Source organism: Triticum aestivum, chromosome 3D (genome assembly GCF_018294505.1).
Source record: "Triticum aestivum cultivar Chinese Spring chromosome 3D, IWGSC CS RefSeq v2.1, whole genome shotgun sequence".
In the NCBI taxonomy this organism is placed as follows: Eukaryota; Viridiplantae; Streptophyta; class Magnoliopsida; order Poales; family Poaceae; genus Triticum; species Triticum aestivum.
In genome coordinates, this window is record NC_057802.1 from 524,931,371 (window position 1) to 524,954,573 (window position 23,203).

General features: G+C 51.6%; 2 protein-coding genes across 5 annotated transcripts; one reads left to right on the plus strand and one right to left on the minus strand.

Moving 5' to 3' along the window:
• Positions 1-609: 609 nt before the first annotated feature.
• Positions 610-5,243, plus strand: LOC123080213 (uncharacterized). Of its 4 annotated transcripts, none has more exons than XM_044503112.1 (15): positions 622-951; positions 1,608-1,711; positions 1,824-1,935; positions 2,015-2,158; positions 2,675-2,779; positions 2,883-2,966; positions 3,131-3,246; positions 3,338-3,439; positions 3,524-3,637; positions 3,723-3,779; positions 3,855-3,921; positions 4,000-4,053; positions 4,479-4,553; positions 4,632-4,667; positions 4,823-5,243. In XM_044503112.1, exons 2-15 carry the CDS (start codon positions 1,683-1,685, stop codon positions 4,934-4,936), a joined length of 1,209 nt encoding a protein of 402 aa, XP_044359047.1. In that variant the 5' UTR covers positions 622-951; positions 1,608-1,682; the 3' UTR covers positions 4,937-5,243. The 4 variants fall into 4 exon arrangements, with proteins under 4 accessions (XP_044359045.1, XP_044359046.1, XP_044359047.1 ...); XM_044503113.1 differs by having other exon boundaries at positions 623-951; positions 1,827-1,935; XM_044503110.1 differs by having other exon boundaries at positions 610-951; positions 3,855-4,053.
• Positions 5,244-5,299: 56 nt separating this feature from the next.
• LOC123080212 (glycine-rich cell wall structural protein 1.8) lies at positions 5,300-7,227 on the minus strand. Its single transcript, XM_044503109.1, has one exon. It carries the CDS (start codon positions 7,145-7,147, stop codon positions 5,348-5,350), a length of 1,800 nt encoding a protein of 599 aa, XP_044359044.1. The 5' UTR covers positions 7,148-7,227; the 3' UTR covers positions 5,300-5,347.
• Between the last annotated feature and the right edge of the window lie 15,976 nt (positions 7,228-23,203).

Below are 23,203 nucleotides of genomic sequence, written 5' to 3' on the forward strand. Positions count from 1 at the left end.
TGCCCATATATAAAATGGCAGGGTTACCTTTGCTTGATGCAAAAATCTTTCGATATCAATTCCGTGCTCACAAATGGAATCCCCTGGCCTGTCAGTTCCATCCATTTCCCCCCAATCACCTCGCCCTCCCTCCACCGATCTTCCCATCCCCACGAGGCCCCCATGAAAGTAAGTAACGCCTCCTCCTCCATCATCACGCGTGGGCGGATTCCCCGTCAATTGATTTTTATCCTGGTACGAAATTGGACTAACTCAAATATGTTTTAGGCGCATCTCAATAGTTTTGTCCAGCAGGACAAAAACATGCAAGGTCAGAGCCAGAGCAGGCGAGCGATGGCCAGCTCCGTTGCTGGAGGCGCAGAGGCAACGAGACGGCGGCATGTTAACCCGGATTAGTTTATCCCAACGAGACGGTGGCGCAGTTTAATCCCGGCCCGGGCCTGAATGATTGCCATGTGTAGGACAACCAGATACAGCTGCGAGTATTCTACTCAACCACTGTCATGAGTCATGGCCGATGCTCACGACGCAAGCCCCAAATTCCGCCACCACCGTCCTGGTAGACTCGTCGTAGCCGCGTAATATCAAATGTTGGCGTAATATTCTACCCCACCTGCCGTTGTACCACCTCTACCACGACTAGTACTACCAGGGAGGGGCCGAGGGGGGACTCAGTCACAGCGAAGAAGGGTTTGTCCTGTCGGCCTTCGCTGCCACCTCCCCTACCCCCGCCACCGCGCCGACTTCACGCCGGGGACTCCCTCCCCGCCGCCGCCAACCGCCCGCGGGTAACGTGCAGGTCGGCGACGCCCTCGCCGGACCCCCGAGGGAGGCGGACTCCCGGGCTCGTGAGCCCTGCCTGCAGGGCTGCTGCCGCCGCCGCCGCCGCCGCCGGATCGCTGGCACGGCCGCCCCGATCCGCGAGGACACGAGCCGCCGTCGGCGGATTTGGTAAGCACCGTCTCGGGCCGTGCGCCGCACCCACGCACGCACGCGCGCAGATGTTAAGGCCAGTTCAAACTGCCTTTCCCCCAGTTTGGGGGATCTGGCTGCCCCGAACTGCCTCCGATTTCCTAACTGCTCCCCTAGTTCCTTCAGTTTCCGCTGCGAATTCTGCTGCGCCGCTCGGACGCTCTGTCGATCTGTGTTGCGTGCCCGTGCTCTGCTCCTCACGCGGATCTTGCTTCCGGCCTAAGATTTCAACAACCGCCGCGGAAATTCTGGGTCAGCCGGCTGAGAATTTCTTCTAGGTGCCTGCGTGTGTACTTGTCAGCACTGTTGTAGCCTTAATTGTTGCTTGTGGAAGTTTAGGAAGCAATGCTGACTTGGGAGTCGTGATTACTACTAAGAAAGCTACGTACACCGGTAGTTCTAGAAGTCTGTCTTATTTGGGGTGTTCGAATTAGTCTTGCTCATTCATTGCGAAACTTCTTCAAGTTGGTAACGGGGATTCAGCATTTTAGATGTAACCAGCCTAATCAGCACCCCCTTTTGCTTCTCAGTTTATCCATCGGGGATTCAGGGGCATTGTTTTCTCATTTCTGAATCGTTTGATGACTTGCAAGCAGCTCTGATTTATCATTCTTTCCTCGCTTTTGCATTCACAGCTACAAGTTCTTCAGCGGTGCGGAAACCGTTCTGCTAACAAGTTCCATCGCGGCCAGAAGATACTGACAGCCCCCATGGCAAAGCCCGGCATTCTAGGCCGGAGGTATGTTCAGTGCATCTACTTCATGGACAGGACTCATGCCTAGTGTCTTCTAATATTTTATTCTGTGCTCCTCAATGGAATGCATAATAATTTCTTTGCCAATCTTCATCAGCAGCAGCATGCCAAGATCAAATGAAGGCATGAGGCTTGTATTCTCAGCAGTTATCGGTATTATGCTAGGCTACTTGTTTGGGATATCCTTCCCTACAGTCAATATAACCAAGGTAAATTGGATCATTTGCATCTCTTGTTCTCTTATGCCACATACTTTAGACAATAATCTTTACTATCTGCATTTCGCAGCTTCATTTCCCTTCCAGTATTGTTTCCTATATTGAAGATAGAAACTCCGGAATCACAACCCAAACATTGTTGAACCATGCATGGACATCTGCAAACAGTCACAAGAAGAACAATTCTGATTCCAAGTCTGATGAAATTCCTAAGGTACTTTGCCTGGCTAGCACTTTTTAAGGGATTTTGTTAGCTTTTTGACTTGTGTCCTGTATTTGTTCAATGCAATCTGTGTTAGCTTTCTTCTTACTTATATCCTGTTTTGTTTGGATCGTACATTGTTTTAGTTAATTTTGGGCGATCGTATTATTGGCCCATTACTTGAATTGCTCCTGTATTTCTCATGTTTAGTACGTGAATTTCAAATTCTGGGATTACATGTAGGATGTAAAATTGTTTCTGCCCGTGTTAAAACGATGTAATGCATTCTTTGTGGAAGTGTGTAAGTTGATGACTTAATTTTCGATCCTCGATTATCACTGGTATTTGATCGAGGTCCTCACTCTCCTTAGATAAAAAAGACATGTGGTTCCTCTAACTATTCTCATTCCTAGTTGGACTTGGGTAACCTCTTTTATTGAAGTATAGGACATAACTTGCCGCATAGATGGCTGCTTCTCATAGATAAAGCTGGTTTTATTTTATTTTTAATAACTATTTTTTGTTCAGATTTATGTTACCTCAAACCCTAAAGGTGCTGAAAGGCTCCCACCAGGTATTGTCGTATCTGAAACAGACCTCTATCCGCGAAGATTGTGGGGTGAACCTAGTGAGGTTAGTTGTTGTTTCACTTGCTCAGTAGCAAATGATGCCTTTAAATCTCTTGCTGATGTTTTTAATACCCTTTTTTGATCTATGATCTGAAATGTACCATCAGGATCTTACTATCCAGCCAAAGTACCTTGTTACATTTACTGTTGGAATCGCGCAAAAGGCAAATATTGATGCAGCAGTCAAAAAGGTGATTAATTAGACATGTAGCATGCTTAAACAGAATGCACTGGATAATATATATTCTGGTACTGATTTGGTAAAACTGATGTTGCATTGCAGTGAATTGCTCAATTTGTTCACATATAAAATAGTAATGATTGATTTTGATATTCATGCATGTCTTCTATATAGTTCTCGGAGAACTTCACAATTATGTTGTTCCACTATGATGGTCGGACTACTGAATGGGATGAATTTGAGTGGTCAAAAAGGGCCATCCATGTGAGTGTTAGCAAGCAAACTAAGTGGTAAGTTCGTGTTATTGTTTTATCAAGTTTTTTGCATTCTTTCTATTCTTCTGACCGTCAAAGCTTGATGCTTCCTTATAATTTATCCTAGGTGGTATGCCAAGAGATTTTTACATCCTGATGTCGTTGCCCGGTATGACTACATATTTATCTGGGATGAGGATCTAGGTGTTCAACATTTCAATGCAGAGGAGTAAGCACTACACCCTTGTTTCCTTTGCTTGTCACCCTAGTGTTCCTTCTGAGTCAGATAATTTCAATACAACTCTTTTTTCAGGTACATCAAGCTTGTTAGGAAGCATGGGCTGGAGATCTCTCAACCTGGTTTGGAACCTGATAGAGGTCTGACATGGCAAATGACTAAGCGGCGTGGTGATCGAGAAGTTCACAAGTGAGTTATAGAACATATATTCTTGTTGATGCTTAACCATCACCCACCTATACCAGTTCCTTATGTGACAATTTGCTTTATACAGAGTAACTGAGGAGAGGCCAGGCTGGTGTTCCGACCCCCATCTGCCACCGTGTGCAGCGTAGGGGCCAAATTGTTTATTGTTAATTTATCTTGATCTGTCAAAATTTGTTTTAACATTCAATTTGATGTGCAGATTTGTAGAAATTATGGCAACTGTGTTCTCTAGGGATGCATGGCGCTGTGTATGGCATATGATTCAGGTGGGGTGTCATTTAGATCTCTTAGTTAGTCATCTTGTTTGGAGCTGTATGCTTACACTTCTTCACTATTTTCTGCAGAACGACTTGATCCATGGATGGGGTCTCGATTTTGCTCTTAGGAAATGTGTGGAGGTATTTTTTTTTTGCTAATTATATCAATATATCAATTATACATGTTGCTCCTTGAAAGTGATCACTGCACATGTAAGTTAACCTCTTAAAGGTCTAGGTTAGCTTAAATTGCTAGGGACCCTGTGGAATTGGAGTGTAGAAAGCAATGCATAGGTAGTTTGGTGGTTTTATTCCTTTGATCCAAAAGGAGCTGCATAGAAAGAAAAATAAACCTATGGATTGTAATCCTACAAAATCCTTTTGATCCAGAGGGGTAGTCTGCATGATTAACTATTTGATGACATTTTCATAGAAGGCTAGCTCCCCCACAATTATGTGGACAATAACTTTACGAAGCTGTTATGTGTTTCTTCACTTTACATGCTTTTCCCAACCCTGCATGTCTACTTAGCTGAAACTATTTTACTCTTTTTTTAATTAAACAGCCGGCTCATGAGAAAATTGGAGTTGTTGATGCTCAGTGGATTGTTCATCAGGGTGTTCCATCACTTGGCAACCAGGTATAGCCACCGTTTCATCTCACCCATCACTCTATGCCGTCACCTGTTTCCTAACCCTGTAGTATTCTTTCCTGGCAGGGCAAGTCGGAGAATGGAAGAGCACCATGGGAAGGGGTAAGCTAAATCTAATTGATTTCATCATGTATTATTCACATTTCAGTGTGAATTTCTATGTACACGAATTCTGAACTCCACGCCACGACACAATCCATTTATGCATGTGGATTTACACTTACCGTCATACTCCACTTGTTTGGTGCGCGCCACAGGTAAGAGGACGGTGTAGAAAAGAGTGGGGGATATTCCAGGCAAGGCTGGCCGATGCCGAGAAGAAGTATTACTTGGATCAAGGCATCACGCCGCCAAATTCGACTTCAGTCTAGACGAAATCACACGGTGCACAGGAACCATATTAGGTTTCTGTTGAGGAAACCTGGCCCTTACGTGCTCAGTATTGTTCATGAAAATAGCAGCTGCCTACTAGTATAGCTGAAGCTCCCGGGCCAGATCTGTACATGGGTTACCCACTTACCACGACGACCATCAAGAGCATGTTGCAGAGAGAGACGCATGCTAATAATCAGACTTGTGCACTAGTAAATTATTGTACCGATGCCACTTATGGTGGATGCAGAATATGAGTTAGAAGTACATCTTATTTAGACACTTTTGCAATGCAAAGGTCCACCATATACTGGCATGCATACACATGCAGGAGCATGAGCTGATAAGTATCACTGCAGGTAGGATTGTATCACGCTGGTAGTCGTTGCAGGTGGGAAGGACGCAGGAGTTCAGTAGTAGCTGTGCTTCTTGGGCTGCGCCCACCCGCCGCCGTAGCCACCGCCGCCGCCGGAGTACCCCTGGGTGGTGGAGCTCTCGTACGCCTCGTACTGGCTCCCGCCGCCGAGCTGCTGGCGGCGCTCGTACGCGGAGTAGTACTGCGTGCCGCCGGGCATGGTGCTGCCGGCGGCGTATTTATGCATGCCGTATCCGCCGCCCAGCACCTCCTCCTCTTCGCAGTCGCTATCCTCCTCGCTCTCTTCGTCGCTCTCGTATCCGGCCTGGTTGTACTGCTGCTGCTTCTGCATCTGCCGGCGTTGGACAAGAGCATCATACCCTGCCACGTCACCGCCGCCGCACCCTTGCTGCGACGGGTACGCATTGTACCCGCCGACGTAGCTCCCATGCTTGTTCTGGACAAGCGAGTCGTACCCTCCGACGCCGCCGGCGCACCCTTGCTGGTACGACGCCTTCTGCCCGCCATAGGCGCCGTGCTTCTGCGCTGCGCCGCCGTGGTAGGAAGCGTTGTACCCTCCGGCTTCAGCGCCATGCTGGTAACCCATCTGCCCGCCGCCATAGCCGTGCTTCGTCTGCTTCGCGCCGCCGTACTGGAAAGCAGCGTCGTACCCTCCGGCATCAGCACCGTGCCCGTAAGCCTTCTGCCCACCGCCGTAGCCGTGCTTCTGCGTCGCGCTGCCGTGGTGGGCACCGCCGTACCCTCCGGCGTCGCTCCCGTGCTGGTACGACGCCTTCTGCTCGCCGTAGCCGTAGTTCTGCACTGAGCTGTCGTGGTGGACGGCGTCGTACCCTCCCGCTGCAGCGCCGTACGCCTTCTGCTCGCCGGCGCCGCCATAGCCGTGCTTCTTCACGGCGCCGTAGCTGTCGTGGTCGAGGGCGGAGGCGGCGCTCCCATGCTCGTACGGCTTCTGCTCGCCGTAGCCGTGCTTCTGGACCGCGCTGTCGTACGCCTTGTGCTCGCCGTAGCCATGCTTCTGGACCTTGCTGTCGTACGCGTTCTGCTCGCCGTAGCCGTGCTTCTGGACCTTGCTGTCGTACGCGTTCTGCTCGCCGTAGCCGTGCTTCTGGACCTTGCCGTCGTAAGCCTTCTGCTCGCCGTAGCCGTGCGCCTTCTCCCCGTAGCCATGCTTCTGGACCTTGCCGTCCTGGTGATACGCCGTATGCTCGCCGCCGTAGCCGCTCTTCTGGACCTTGCTGTCCTGGTGGTGACCACCGTACGCCTTCTGCTCGCCGTAGCCGTGCTTCTGCGCCGAGCTGTCATGGTGGGCTTCAGCCCCATGATGGTAAGCCTTCTGCTCACCGTAGCCATGCTTCTGCGTGGCGCCCGCGCTGTCGTGGCTGACGGCGTCGTAGCCTCCATGCTGGTACGACGACGCCTTCTGCGCACCGTAGCCACCGTGCTTCTGCACGGAGCTTTCGTGGTGGTGAGCGCTGTACCCTCCGGCGCCGCTCTCATGCTGGTACGACGCCGCCTTCTGCTCGCCGAAGCCGCCGTGCTTCTGCGCGGCGTTGTCACGGACGAGGGCGTCGAACCCTCCGACGTCGCTGCCGTACGCCTGCTGCCCGTAGCCGTGCTTCTGCACCTCGGCATCCTCAGAGCACAGCTCCGTGAGGGAGGCCGTCTTCTGCACGGCGGCGCCGTTGTACCCCGCCTGCTTCTCGTTGAGGCTCATGTGGCTGATCTCCGTCAAGACGGTGGTCACGGAGTCGGGGCTCTGGGTGTGGTAGCTAATCACCGGCTTGCTCTGGCCGTAGCCGCCGCCGAAGCCCAAAGCACGCTTGACGATGGACATGGCTGCTTGCTTGCTTGTGCTCCTACCTACTTGCTCTTACTACTACGGCTAGCTTGCTTGGTTTGCTAGTTGCTTTGTGCTGGTGTGCCTATGTGGCTTTGGAAGTTAGGGTTTTATAGGCGCCGTGGCGAGGGTGGGAGCCATAGCATTTGTGCCTGGTATGGTAGCTGATGGATATATGCTCTAAACTTTATATCTGGTCAAGCATCTAGTGATTCGAACCTAGTTTCCGTGCTTGTCAGGAATGTAAATTTCCAAGCATCCTCGCCAAATTTCCAAGCATCTTGTATATATCTCCAAATTTCCAAGCATCCTCGCCAAATTTCCAAGCATCTTGTATATATCTCCAAATTTCCAAGCATCTTGTAATTATTGTTGGAAGATAAAGCCAAGATCCTATTCGCGAGCCATATTTGATGTCCTGTTTTCTTCCCAAGCCTGGTGGGATGCTTACTTATCGTATCTTATAGTACTACCTCCGTTTCAATTTACAAGTCCTACGCGTATACCTAGGTTGCCAATTTTATCACCCTAATATAAACTATATAACACAAAAATTATATCGTTTGAAAATAGAACATCTGAAGTTTATATTGGTATATTTTTTGTAATATATGACTTGTATTAGGATGGTCAAATTGACGACCTAGGGGTACGCGCACGTTCTGTAAACTGAGAGAGAGGTAGTAAATGATTTGACAATTTGTGCTAACGTGTCACAAAAATAGATTTTCTTTCTTTCGAAAAGAGGGTAGAAACCCCGGGCCCTGCATCGATAGATGTATGCAACATTCTATTATCACATAGTTTTTAAGTATCCAAGATCACAAAATGGAGGACAAGATCAACTCAACCCATAGGGGGGTGGAGCAGCTCTTGTGCATTTTCCGCCTTATGTGTCGCTATTCTAATTAACAAGCACAATACACGTGCGTTGCTACGGAACCATAAAAACGGATGAGATACTACTAGCTTAGGAAATCATCAAAATATGATGATGTCTTACATCTATTGCATTGTTTATGACTAAAAAGGGAGCGTAAATATAACGAAAGGTCATGTTGTAGTCACTGGTGATTTTTAAGCGATTATTGTAGGTCCTTTGCAAGATTTACAATGAGATAACATTTTAAATTTTAAAACATAGGCGAATGGACATGAGTAATTTTAATGCACAAGATCGTGGATTTGGTAGGAGGACGATGTCTATGACCACGTTAAAATTCTATGTGTTCTCTCCCTTCTTCTATGCTATAGAATTGGAAAAATTGATTGGGTAGAGAAGTTAAAATAAAGACCATGATTTTGAATTGGAATCCTATGCATTTATAATTTGTTTTTTTATAAGAGTGTTATGCTCATATTAGGGTAACAGTGTATTTGTTTATCTGGGATGGAATATGTCACACAATAGTAACATTTGTTAATTATATCTTTTAAAAGGTTGCTAGTATCACATGTGGTAGAAGTGCATTGTTTATTTGTATGGTCTCACATGTGAACTCGCCATCAACTGCAACGAGTTTATAAGTAGAAAAGTTGTGTTGTAACACAAGTGACGGTCTTCAGCGGATAAGACCACACACATAGCCAATTGATTGACAAGGCTTAGGGAAGGTTCAACCTTGATCTTCTGCATTCGCCATCACAGCAATCACCCAAGGACATCTAGCCCAGACGCATGATTCATCAATAATCGGCTGACACAACTTATCCACCAACTGGTATCTTGCATTGAAAATTCGGTCAGTACATTCTTTCAAAAGGAAACAACAAATCAGAATGACACTGAATTGTGGTACATGGAAGCAACTTTCGAGAAGGAATTATCCTGATATCCCACCAATCTGTGAGAGAAGGTATAGCAAAGTAAGGTACTTTGCCAGTCTAATACTCTCTAAGGGATTATGTTAGCCTTTTGACTTGTATCCTGTATTTTTTTTCCGGAAAAACTTCCAATCTATTCATCAACAATCATGGCAGTACAACGAACACCAGAAATAAAAATTACATCCAGATCCGTAGACCACCTAGCGACGACTACAAGCACCGAAGCGCGCCGAAGGCGCGCCGCCGTCATCGCCCCTCCATCACCGGAGCCGGGCACAACTTGTTGTAGTAGATAGTCGGGAAGTCGTCGTGCTAAGGCCCCATAGGACCAGCACCCCAGAACAGCAACCGCCGCCGATGAAAATAACGTAGATCGGAAGGATCCAAACCGAAGACACACGAACATAGACGAACAACGACGAGATCCGAGCAAATCCACCAAAGATAGATCTGCCGGAGACACACCTCCACACGCCCACCAACGATGCTAGACGCACCGCCGGAACGGGGGCTAGGCGGGAGACCTTTATTCCATCTTCAGGAAGCTGCCGCCGTCTCATCTTCCTGAGTATGACACAAACCCTAGCAAAATTGAAAAACAACAACTAAAAACGGAGCCCCCCCGCCGGCCCTTGCCAGGATCCACCGCGCCTCCACCGGAGACGAGGCGGACATGCGCCAGCACCGGCAAGAGGCACGAACCCTAACTTGTATCTTGTATTTGTTCAATGCAATCTGTGTTAGCTTTGTTCTGAGCTATATCCATGTACCTGAATTTTGAACTTCACGCCACGACACAATCCATTTATGCATGTGGATTTACACACGGTGGGTCTGCCCTGTCCTTGCCCTTCCCTCCACCTGGCTCCGTGCGCCAGCCCCTCATCATCTCTGATGACGATTCTGCTGGCTCTGAGGACATGCACGCCCCGCTTCTGCATGGCGTCCGGTCGGAGTCGCTGGACGTGGTGCATGCACCCGCGGGCAGTTCTACGGGCCCACCTGTCCTCCGTCTGACCCCTCAGGTCGGACCCGTGCTCCCACCTGCCCCGCTCGCACGCTCGGCGAACGCTGCCCTGCCTGCCAGCTCGCTGGCATCTTCTGACGCCTCCGCCTTTGCTGTGTTCGTGCCGGCGACTGCTGCCACTGTAGACCCCCCCACCTTCACCTTCTCGGCTGGTGAATCGTCACATGCATCTTGTCGGAGTAATGGGCCACGGGTAGCCTAACCCGAGCCCCAGAACCTTTCAAGACATCGGGGCCGGTTGCGCCCCTCAAGACGTCAAGATAGAGCTCCGCCTTCTGTCGGCCGGCTGGCCGAACGGCCGACTGCCAGAAGGCGGCCATGCTCAGGAAGGCGGCTCCAAGACGGGCCGACTCCTAGCAGGCGGCCTCCAGAGAGGCCGGCTCCTAGCAGTCGGCCCATGGCGCCCTCAAAGTCTGCGCCCCCAATAAGGAGACAAGACAGGGTATGGCTGCGGTATAGCCCATCACCCCCGTATCCAGGGCCGGGCGTGGCCACAGTGCTCCGTACAGGTGAAGATCCCCGCCCGGCGTGACACTGTTGCCGCTCCGCCCCTAACATCACTCCTGTCAGGCGATGCCCTGCTCCCACGACCGTCTGTCGGTACGGCCCGAAGACAGCGGGCCATACCGATCAGTGAGAGCCCGGAAGACGGCGGGAGCCTCACCAGTCGGACCCAAGGGAGGCCGGCCCCCAGCAGTCGGCCCGCCCCTTCCTCGGGGCCCACACGCCATTAACCAGATAAGACGCGGAGTGGCTACAGTGACCTCCCGCCAGGCGGCGGGACTATAGCCACGCTCCCCTGACCAAGCAAGCGTCACTAGCGTTACGACTACAGTAATCAGCAGCCGGCAAGACCCGCGAGCGGCGGGGGCGGCCTGTAGCCGCCGTACCAGACCAGTCGGCGGGGCCCACTAGGCGGCAGGCCCCAGCAGTCGGCGGAGAAGCCGGCGATCAGAGAGACTGACAGCCGGGTCCTACACCCGGCCGGATTACCATTGTACCCCTGGGGGTAGGCCTATATAAACCCCCCAGGGCACCCATGCCAAGGGTTCGAACCTGTTAGAATTGGACTCAGACCTAGGGGGAGAAGAGAGCGAGCCTTGCCTTCTTCCACCTCTAGCATACAGCTCGAGGAACACCATTTGTACTCACTAGTGCCTTAGTGATCATGCGGAGACCCCGCAGAGCAGGACTAGGGGTGTTATCTCGTAGGAGAGCCCCGAACCTGGGTAAAGTGCGCCGGCGTTCGTGTCTACGCCTCATCCCGCTTCCAGGCACCGGCGACGTTCTACTCGCTCCCACCATGATAAGCCATCCATTGGCATATGTCGCACCCAACCCCCGACATTTGGTGCCCACCGTGGGGCCAGGTGCACCGTCTCCCGGAGACCTGTTCTGGACGGGAACCCTATTCCTTCCTGGCGAGCGCAGCCAGCCCGGCACGCCAGACGGCGCCTGCGCCGACGCGCTGCACGGCGCGGAGGTCGCCTGCGTGGCGAGCTGCCCGCCGATCTTGTCGGCGAGATTCGCCTCTCCGACGAGCCCGTGTCCGATGCGGGCACCGATGGCCCCGAGAGCCGCCTCGTGAGCCTCCTCGATCAACTCCATGTCGCCAGCGAGCCTGCTGTGGACTTGGAGTCGGTTGGCTCCACCGACCCGATGCTTGTCGACTCCGACACGGCGTCGCTTGACGCGTTCCCCACCAACGTGGTGGTCTACGACGAGCCGCTTCTTCGCACGGACAGCGACGGCAGCACCGTCACGGAAGTGCTCATCATCAGCTACGGCGAGCACTCTGGCGGAGGTGGCCAGGATCTGTTGCAAGCGGCGATGCAAGACCTGACTGCGCCCATCCCGGAAGACGCCGACACCGAGAAGCTGGAGGCACGCCGCGTCCAGCTTGTCGAGAGCGCCAACCGGCTGGCCAGCATGAGACGCCTTTCGGAGGCCTACCAGCGGGAGATGGACCATGCTGTCGGTAGCACGCCGGCTCCTGGTGGGCCTAGCCGCATTGGCTTGGTCCGGCAGCGAGGCGCGACCATCGCCAGCATGTTCGGGACAGATCGTCCCGTCTACGCCACGCCTGCGGAGAAGATACGAGCTGCCCAGGCGGCAGCAGACGAGCTAGACAAGCTCGAGGGCGACGAGCGTCGCCACATGACGGAGCGAGTCCAATAGCTCCTCGATGCGGCTGCTGAGCAGCAAGAGGCCGGGTGCCGCACTGAAGCGCCCAACCGGCGGAACGACGACCCGCCTCCTTGCCGAGACCAAGGCGCGACATCCCGGACACCGACTGGTGGCGCCCGCGATAGAAGAGACAAGGAGCCGGCTGCTAGCCGCAGCCTGACTCGCATCACCATCGAGCGCGACCAAGACGGCCGCCCAAGAGCAGTGCAGCGACGAGACGACTGCCCGCCTCCTCCTCCCCGCAGGGAGAGGCACATTTCCCCGCCGCGTGTTGATCACCCATCACTCAGCGACCGCCTTGGCCGCCGAGAAAGAATCAGAGAAAACGACGCCCGCCACCGGATCGATCGCCTCAACCGATCCCTGGCGCTAGAAGAAGAAGAAGAGTTGGGTCCGCCTTGCTTCGGCCCCCGCATCCGAGATGAACCTTTCCCCAAAGGGTTCACTCTCCCGAGAGATACACCCAAGTACACTGGCTCCGTGAAGCCGGAGGACTGGCTGGTCGACTACTCCACAGCTGTCAGTATTGCCAACGGCAACAAGCGCGTTGCCGTGAAGTACGTCCTGCTCATGCTCCAGGGCATGGCCCGGACATGGCTGAACAGCCTGAAGCCCCGCAGTATCAACAGCTGGGTTGATTTTACTGAAGCATTCATCCGCAACTTCACTAGCACGTACAAGCGGCCGCCCAAGCCTCGCCAGCTCTCCTTGTGCGTCCAAGGCCCCAACGAGTCGACTCGCGACTACCTCACGCGCTGGGCCGAGCTGCACAACTCTTGCGAGGGCATGCACGAGGTGCGGGCCATCGAGTACTTCACTGCCGGGTGCCGAGAGGGCACCCTCCTCAAGCACAAGCTCGTCTGTGACGAGCCGGCGACCCTCGATGAACTGCTAATCATAGCAGACAAGTACGCCACGACCAACTCCTCCATGAAGGCGGAGATCCAAGTTAACGCGTCGGGCAAGGTGGCCCCTCAAGCTCCTCGGACCCCGGCTGGTGAAGCCAGTCGGCGACAGCAACCAAACGACAACAAGCGCAAGGCCATGCAGTCGGCTTCCACGAGCCGACATGTGGCGACAGTCGAAGATCAGTAGCCAAAAGGGCAGCCCCCTCCCAAACGCCAGAAGGGCGCCAAGCCCAACTGGCTGCCCTCCTTTTCGTACGAGCAGACTCTCGATGCACCCTGCAAGTTCCATAGCGGCGCGAAGCCGTCCAATGACACCACTCGGAAGTGCCACTGGCTCACCAGGATCGCCAAGGGTGAAGGACTCCAGCCTCCCCCGCCTGCCGGCCCGCCGCCTCCTCCTCCGCAGCAGCCGGCGGCTCGACCAGTCGGCGCCGTACAAGATGATTATCCTGAAGAGCATGGAGCTGTTGGGGATCGTTGCAGAAATTAAAAGTTTTCTACGCATCACCAAGATCAATCTATGGAGAGACTAGCAACGAGAGAGAGGGGAGTGCATCTTCATACCCTTGAAGATCGCGATGCGTAAGCGTTACAAGAACGCGGATGAAGGAGTCGTATTCGTAGCGATTCAGATCGCGGTTGATTCCGATCTAAGCGCCGAACGACGGCGCCTCCGCGTTCAACACACGTACAGCCCGGGGACGTCTCCTCCTTCTTGATCCAGCAAGGGGGGAGGAGAAGTCGAGGGAGAGCTCCGGCAGCACGACGGCGTGGTGGCGGTGGAGCTCGTGGTTCTCCGGCAGAGCTTCGCTAAGCGCTACGGAGGAGGAGAAGGTGTAGGAAGGGGGAAGGGCTGCGCCAGGAGAAGGGGTGCGGTTGCCCTCCCACCCCCCACTATTTATAGGGGTAAGGGGAGAGGGGGACGGCCCCCTAGATCCATCTAGAGGGGGTGGCGGCCCCTCGGAGGGGGGGGGGGGGTAGCGGCCCCCTTAGGGTTTCCAACTAGGGGGGCGCTCGCCTTGGGCCCTTGGGGGGCGCACCAGCCCACTAAGGGGCTGGTTCCCACCCAACTTCAGCCCATTAGGTCCTTCGGGGCAGGTGGGCCCTCCCGGTGGACCCCCGGAACCCCTTCGGTGGTCCCGGTACAATACCGATAAACCCCGAAACCTTTTCGGTGACTGAAACTGAACTTCCCATATATAAATCTTCACCTCCGGACCATTCCGGAACTCCTCGTGACGTCCGGGATCTCATCCGGGACTCCGAACAACTTTCGGTAACCGCATACAATTCCCATTACAATTCTAGCGTCACTGAACCTTAAGTGTGTAGACCATACGGGTTCGGGAACTATGCAGACATGACCGAGACATCTCTCCGGCCAATAACCAATAGTGGGATCTTGATACCCATGTTGGCTCCCACATGTTCCACGATGATCTCATCGGATGAACCACGATGTCAAGGATTCAATCAATCCCGTATACGATTCCCTTTGTCTACCGGTATAGCACTTGCCCGAGATTCGATCGTCGGTATACCGATACCTTGTTCAATCTCGTTACGGCAAGTCTCTTTACTCGTTCCGTAACACATCATCCCGTGACCAACCCCTTAGTCACATTGAGCTCATTACGATGATGTCTTACCGAGTGGGCCCAGAGATACCTCTCCATCATACGGAGTGACAAATCCCAGTCTCGATTTGTGCCAACCCAACAGATACTTTCGGGGATACCCGTAGTGTACCTTTATAGCCACCCAGTTACGTTGTGACGTTTGGCACACCCAAAGTACCCTTACGGTATCTGGGAGTTGCACAATCTCATGGTCTAAGGAAAAGATACTTGACATTAGAAAAGCTTTAGCAGACGAACTACATGATCTTGTGCTATGCTTAGGATTGGGTCTTGTCCATCACATCATTATCCTAATGATGTGATCCCGTTATCAATGACATCCTATGTCCATGGTTAGGAAACCGTAACCATCTATTGATCAACGAGCTAGTCAACTAGAGGCTCACTAGGGACATGTTGTGGTCTATGTATTCACACATGTATTACGATTTCCGGATAACACAATTATAGCATGAACAATAGAAAATTATCATGAACAAGGAAATATAATAATAACCATTTTATTATTGCCTCTAGGGCATATTTCCAACAGTCTCCCACTTGCACTAGAGTCAATAACCTAGTTACATTGTGATGAATCGAACACCCATAGAGTTCTGGTGTTGATCATGCTTTGCACGTGGAAGAGGTTTAGTCAACGGATCTGCGACATTCAGGTCCGTATGCACTTTACAAATCTCTATGCCTCCATCTTGAACATTTTCACGAATGGAGTTGAAGCGACGCTTGATATGCCTGGTCTTCTTGTGAAACCTGGGCTCCTTGGCAAGGGCAATAGCTCCAGTGTTGTCACAGAAGAGAGTCATCGGGCCCGACGCATTGGGAATAACTCCTAGGTCGGTAATGAACTCCTTCATCCAGATTGCTTCATGTGCTGCCTCCGAGGCTGCCATGTACTCCGCTTCACATGTAGATCCCGCCACGACGCTTTGCTTGCAACTGCACCAGCTGACTGCCCCACCATTCAAAATATACATGTATCCGGTTTGTGACTTGGATTCATCCAGATCTGTGTCAAAACTAGCATCGACGTAACCCTTTACGAAGAGCTCTTCGTCACCTCCATAAACGATAAACATATCCTTAGTCCTTTTCAGGTACTTCAGGATATTCTTGACCGCTATCCAGTGTTCCATGCCGGGATTACTTTGGTACCTTCTTACCAAACTTACGACAAGGTTTACATCAGGTCTGGTACACAACATGGCATACATAACAGACCCTATGGCCGAGGCATAGGGGATGACACTAATCTTTTCTCTATCTTCTGCCGTGGTCGGGCATTGAGCCGTGCTCAATCTCACACCTTGCAATACAGGCAAGAACCCCTTCTTGGACTGATCCATATTGAACTTCTTCAATATCTTGTCAAGGTACGTGCTTTGTGAAAGACCAATGAGGCGTCTCGATCTATCTCTATAGATCTTGATGCCTAATATGTAAGCAACTTCTCCAAGGTCCTTCATTGAAAAACACTTATTCAAGTAGGCCTTTATGCTTTCCAAGAGTTGTATATCATTTCCCATCAGTAGTATGTCATCCACATATAATATGAGAAATGCTACAGAGCTCCCACTCACTTTCTTATAAACACAGGCTTCTTCATAAATCTGCGTAAACCCAAACGCTTTGATCATCTCATCAAAACGAATGTTCCAACTCCGAGATGCTTGCACCAGCCCATAGATCGAGCGTTGGAGCTTGCATACCTTGTCAGCATTCTTAGGATCGACAAAACCTTCCGGCTGCATCATATACAATTCTTCCTTAAGGAAACCATTAAGGAATGCCGTTTTGACGTCCATTTGCCATATCTCATAATCATAGAATGCGGCAATTGCTAACATGATTCGGACAGACTTCAGCTTCGCTACGGGTGAGAAGGTCTCATCGTAGTCAACCCCTTGAACTTGTCGATAACCCTTAGCGACAAGCCGAGCCTTATAGATGGTTACATTACCATCCGCGTCTGTCTTCTTCTTAAAGATCCATTTATTTTCTATGGCTCGCCGATCATCGGGCAAGTCAGTCAAAGTCCATACTTCGTTTTCATACATGGATCCTATCTCGGATTTCATGGCTTCAAGCCATTTGTCGGAATCCGGGCCCGCCATCGCTTCTTCATAGTTCGAAGGTTCACCATTGTCTAACAACATGATTTCCAGGACAGGGTTGCCGTACCACTCTGGTGCGGAACGTGTCCTTGTGGACCTACGAAGTTCAGTAGCAACTTGATCTGAAGTTCATGATCATCATCATTAACTTCCTCTCTAGTCGGTGCAGGCACCACAGAAACATTTTCTTGAGCTGCGCTACTCTCCGGTTCAAGAGGCAATACTTCATCAAGTTCTACTTTCCTCCCACTTACTTCTTTCGAGAGAAACTCTTTCTCTAGAAAGGATCCATTCTTGGCAACAAAGATCTTGCCTTCGGATCCGAGGTAGAAGGTATAGCCAATAGTTTCCTTAGGGTATCCTACGAAGACGCATTTTTCCGATTTGGGTTCGAGCTTTTTAGGTTGAAGTTTCTTGACATAAGCATCGCATCCCCAAACTTTCAGAAACGACAGCTTAGGTTTCTTCCCAAACCACAATTCATACGGTGTCGTCTCAACGGATTTTGAAGGAGCCCTATTTAAAGTGAATGCTGCAGTCTCTATAGCATAACCCCAAAATGATAGCGGTAGATCGGTAAGAGACATCATAGATCACACCATATCCAATAGAGTGCGATTACGACGTTCGGACACACCATTACGCTGAGGTGTTCCAGGCGGCGTGAGTTGTGAAACAATTCCACATTTCCTTAAGTGCGTGCCAAATTCGTGACTCAAATATTCCCCTCCACGATCTGATCGTAAGAACTTTATTTTCCTATCACGTTGATTCTCAACCTCACTCTGAAATTCCTTGAACTTTTCAAAGGTCTCAGACTTGTGTTTCATCAAGTAGACATACCCATATCTACTTAAGTCATAAGTGAGGGTGAGAACATAGCGATAACCACCGCGAGCCTCAACGCTCATTGGACCGCACACATCAGTATGTATGATTTCCAATAAGTTGGTTGCTCGCTCCATTGTTCCGGAGAACGGAGTCTTGGTCATTTTGCCCATGAGGCATGGTTCGCACGTGTCAAATGATTCATAATCAAGAGACTCCAAAAGTCCATCTGCATGGAGTTTCTTCATGCGTTTGACACCAATGTGACCAAGGCGGCAGTGCCACAAGTATGTGGGACTATCATTATCAACCTTACATCTTTTGGCATTCACACTATGAATATGTGTAACATCACGTTCGAGATTAAATAAGAATAAACCATTGACCAGCGGGGCATGACCATAAAACATGTCTCTCATATAAATAGAACAACCATTATTCTCAGATTTAAATGAGTAGCCATCTCGCATTAAACGAGATCCAGATACAATGTTCATGCTCAAAGCTGGTACTAAATAACAATTATTGAGGTTTAAAACTAATCCCGTAGGTAAATGTAGAGGTAGCGTGCCGACGGCGATCACATCGACCTTGCAACCATTCCCGACGTGCATCGTCACCACGTCCTTCGCCAGTCCCCGCTTATTCCGCAGCTCCTGTTTTGAGTTACAAATATGAGCAACCGCACCGGTATCAAATACCCAGGAGCTACTACGAGCGCTAGTTAGGTACACATCAATAACATGTATATCACATATACCTTTGGTATTGCCGGCCTTCTTATCCGCTAAGTACTTGGGGCAGTTCCGCTTCCAGTGACCGTTTCCCTTGCAATAAAAGCACTCAGTCTCAGGCTTGGGTCCATGCTTTGGCTTCTTCCCGACAACTGGCTTACCTGGCGCGGCAACTCCCTTGCCGTCCTTCTTGAAGTTCTTCTTACCCTTGCCTCTCTTGAACTTAGTGGTTTTGTTCACCATCAACACTTGATGTTCCCTTTTGATCTCCACCTCCGCTGATTTCAGCATTGAATATACCTCAGGAATGGTCTTTTCCATCCCCTGCATATTGAAGTGTAACGCCCATGATGCGGCTATATCTCCCACGTGTCGAGGCACGACTTAGAGGCATAACCGCATTGTGGTATTGTCGCAAGAAGGGTTATCTTCACACAATCCCATATAATGAACAAGAAAGGGATAACGAGAGTTGGCTTACAATCGCCACTTCACACAATACATAAATATAATTCATACATCATCCAAAATCCACACATAGACCGACTACGGTCAAAATCCAAATGAAAATAAGATAACCCCAAATGCTAGATCCCCGATCGTCCCAACTGGGCTCCACTACTGATCACCAGGAAAAGACACATAGTAACGACCACGTTCCTCATCGAACTCCCACTTGAGCTCGGTTGCGTCACCTGCACTGGCATCGTCGGCACCTGCAACTGTTTTGGTAGAATCTGTGAGTCACGAGGACTCAGCAATCTCACACCCACGAGATCAAGACTATTTAAGCTTATAGGAAGGATGGTGTAATGAGGTGGAGCTGCAGCAGGCACTAAGCATATATGGTGGCTAACATACGCAAATGAGAGCGAGAAGAGAAGCAACGCAACGGTCGCGACGCTAGAAATGATCAAGAAGTGATCCTGAAACTACTTACGTTCATGCATAACTCAAACCGTGTTCACTTCCCGGACTCCGCCGAGAAGAGACCATCACGGCTACACACACAGTTGATGTATTTTAATTAAGTCGAGTGACAAGTTCTCTACAACTGGACATTAACAAATTCCCATCTGCCTCATAACCGCGGGCACGACATTCGAAAGATAATACCCTGCAGGGGTGTCCCAACTTAGCCCATTATAAGCTCTCACGGTCAACGAAGGATAAACCTTCTCCCAGGAAGACCTGATCAGTCTCGGAATCCCGGTTTACAAGACATTTCGACAATGGTAAAACAAGACCAGCAAAGCCACCCGAATGTGCCGACAAATCCCGATAGGAGCTGCACATATCTCGTTCTCAGGGCACAACGGATGAGCCAGATGTCGGGTTGGCATAGACCCTGGTTGCCCAGGGGGCGCCGGACATCGCTCGGTTTGGGCCAGCACTCGAAGGAGCACTGGTCCGGGGGTTTAAATAAAGATGACCCTCGGGCTCGCGAAAACCCGGGGGAAAAGGCTTAGGTGGCAAATGGTAAAACCAAATTTGGGCCTTGCTGGAGGAGTTTTATTCAAGGCGAACTGTCAAGGGGGTCCCATAAATCACCCAACCGCGTAAGGAACGCAAACTCAAGGAACATAATACCGGTATTGTTGAGGATATAGACCTTAGAGTCACCCGCCAGGAGGGGCCGGGTTGCTCATAATGGTCATTGCCAGAAACCCGACGCCAAGCTTAAAGACGGTGGGCCAAGGATGGGCTTAAGACCCGGATATGGCTTAAGGCCCGTAGTTACAGTCATTATTATGGTAGAACTTGTAGTGTAAGGCAAGAATAGTTGAGAGTCCGAGCCGGACACTCTTATGAGCCGGCCGGGACTCTGAGAGTTGCTGGGCGTCAGCCTCCCTATATAAAGGGACGACCCGGCGGCGGTTTAGGAAGAAGTAAGATCTCATCGAGAGCCAGGCATAGCAGTTTAGCTCCCTGGTCATCGAAACCCTAATCAATACCACCTCAAACTGGACGTAGGCTTTTACCTTCACCGTAAGGGGCCGAACCAGTATAAACCCTCGTGTTCCTTGTCCCGCTTAACCCCTTCAAGCTTCCTAGCTGCGATGGCTCCACGACTAAGTCCTAGCTCGAGGACATCTGCCGTGACAATTCCACGACAGTTGGTGCCCACCATGGGGCCAGCGCACGGTGGATTTGAGTTCTTGAAGGGCAGCTTCGAAGGGCTCAAGGGATACGTTGTGGGCCGGATGACCAAGAGTCGTCGCGGCAAGCTCTACATCGACGATGCAAACTGGGGCCCCGACGCCGGCTCAATTGAGTATGGGTACCGGGTCCCCTTCGGCGGAATTCATGTTTTCATTGGCAAGATTGGTGAGCCGGACCCTGAGCCGGATCTCTACGCCGAACTCATCGAGACGGCTCAGCGCGCACGACCCGCCCGGGCCCGGCCTGCCTTAAGGCATGCTTTTGTGGGATGTATCCATGGAAGGCTTTCTGATCGATCTGGATCTGGTGATGAGACGGCCGCCGGCTCTGACGGCGAGTCGGCCACCGATGAGTCAAACTCATTGTATCAATTTCAAGATGGCAGGCTCATGGGTTGTTCCGATGGTGACAGTATTCCGGACCTGTTTGAACCGCCAAGCCGGGTTGGAATCTTTATGGCCGGTGCGCAGCCTGTTCAGAACCCTACTGGTGGAGCGGGAAACCCGGTGCCCTCGCCGGCTCAGGTGCTAATGGATCTCAAGGACAAGATGACGGCCCTGTTAACCGCCACGGTTGACCCGGCGGATCAAGCTCAGCATGATGCGGAGGTGGCACAGTTAAAGTTGGATCTAGTGAAAGCTAAGGAGGATCTGGCAGCAGAAGGGATCAGGATGGCTGCGGAGAGGGCGGCTCTCGATGCCCAAACCCAGTTGATTCAAGCGCAGTCCTTCCGGCTCACGATGGATCAAAACGCGTCCAATGAGGTCTTGAGAAGGAGGCATCAAAAGGCCCAATCTCAACTCCCTCCGGTTTACGATCCACGAAACCTCTTCAACACGCCAGGTGCAGGGTCTAGTAACCCGCCAGGGGTCATAATACCTGGGTCCGGGACCCCTATTCAGCCGCAAGTGATGGGGCCTCCCCAGGTGCCCCTGGCCCCGCCTCAGTACGTGCCAATACCACCGGGTCATTATGCTAACCCGCTGGAGAACATGGTCGCCGCGACAGCACGGCTGGCGGCTCTCCCAATTGACGGCGATTCTCCGACGGCTATTGAAACCCGCCGGGTCAGGGAACTCCTTCAGACAGCACTGGCGCAGCAAGAGGCGTACTCCTACAGCCGGGACATGATCCACTCGACCCCTCGTCCAGGCCGGAGCCCGAGTTACAGCAGACACATGGTCTCAGCGACCGGCTCAAATAACGTCCGACGCCATGACCCGCCCCCTGGCCATGGCCCGGCTCATAACAGAGCCTTCCACGCAGCAGACCAAGACAGAGCGCGGCAAGAGGCGGAGCAGGTGCCTCAGTTGACGGCTTACCAGACTCCCCCGGCTTATCCGACGACTTCCGTCGACGTGGGTATCCCTACCAGGACTGGGGGTGTCCCTTGTTTAGTACCAGCTATCCGCAATGAACGTCTACCCAAGGACTTCAAAGGCCCTAGGAAGGTGCCTAATTACATAGCCGATTTACAGCCCGCAGCCTGGATCGAGAGTTACGAGATGGCCATGGAACTGCTGGAAGTCAGTGAAGCAGCAATGGCCAAATACTTCACCATGATGTTGGATGGGACTGCCCGCACTTGGTTGAAAGGGCTACCACCGAATTCCATTGGGTCTTGGGCTGAGCTGAAGGCCCGGTTCATCCAAAACTTCAAGGATACCTATAGGCAGTCTATGTCAATTGTGGATTTGACTAACTGTAAGCAGCAGGAGGGTGAGTCTACGACACATTGGGTTCGCCGGGTCAAGGAGATCATACATTCATCAGATAAGATGGATGCCGGCTCTGCAGTCTTAATGTTGGAGCAGAATTGTAGTTTCGTGCCCCTGAAGATGAAACTCGGGCGACTTAAGCGCGACTGCAATGATATGGGTACACTGATGGCGGCTCTTGTCAAGTACGCCGATTCCGATGGTACCAAGGACCCCGCTTCAGATGATGAAAGGACAGGGAAGGGAAAGAAGAACGGCAATGGCAAGGGTCCTCAGCATAACCCGGGGAACCAAGGAGGTGGCAAGCGCAAGGCCGATGGCAGCCTAGAGTTCGTAGCCAATGCCAGCTCACAGGGCAATAGCCAGAGACGCAAGGGGAGGCCCCCTCCCCGAGGCGGCGGGCCAGGCCCGACGCTGGAGTAGCTGTTGAATGAGCCTTGTCCAAGGCATGGCTCTAGAGAGAAGCCAGCTACCCATCTATGGAAGGATTGTGCAATCATGAAGGCCTTTAAGAATTACAATGGCTCGGGCGGCGGCTCAGGCGCCGACGGCTTTCATGGCCCGGGCGGCGGCTCAAATTCTAATCCTCAGAACGGTCAAGGGGGCTTTAATCAGCAGTCTGGCCAGGGTCATCAACAGCAGCAGGGGGATATCAGACCAATCCAAAGCAGCTTAGCGGTGGACAGTATCATGTGTTTACCACCAGTTTGTGTAAGCGAGATCAGAAGCTTCATAAGAGGGTTGTGAATGCTGTTGAGCCGGCAGTTCCACGCTACTTGCGGTGGTCTGAGCAACCTATAGTGTGGAGTAGAGAGGATCACCCTCTCCGGGTGGATAATCCGGGTCACTTGGCCTTAGTGGTGGCTCCTCAGGTGGGAGGATATAAGTTCACTAAAGTGCTCACGGA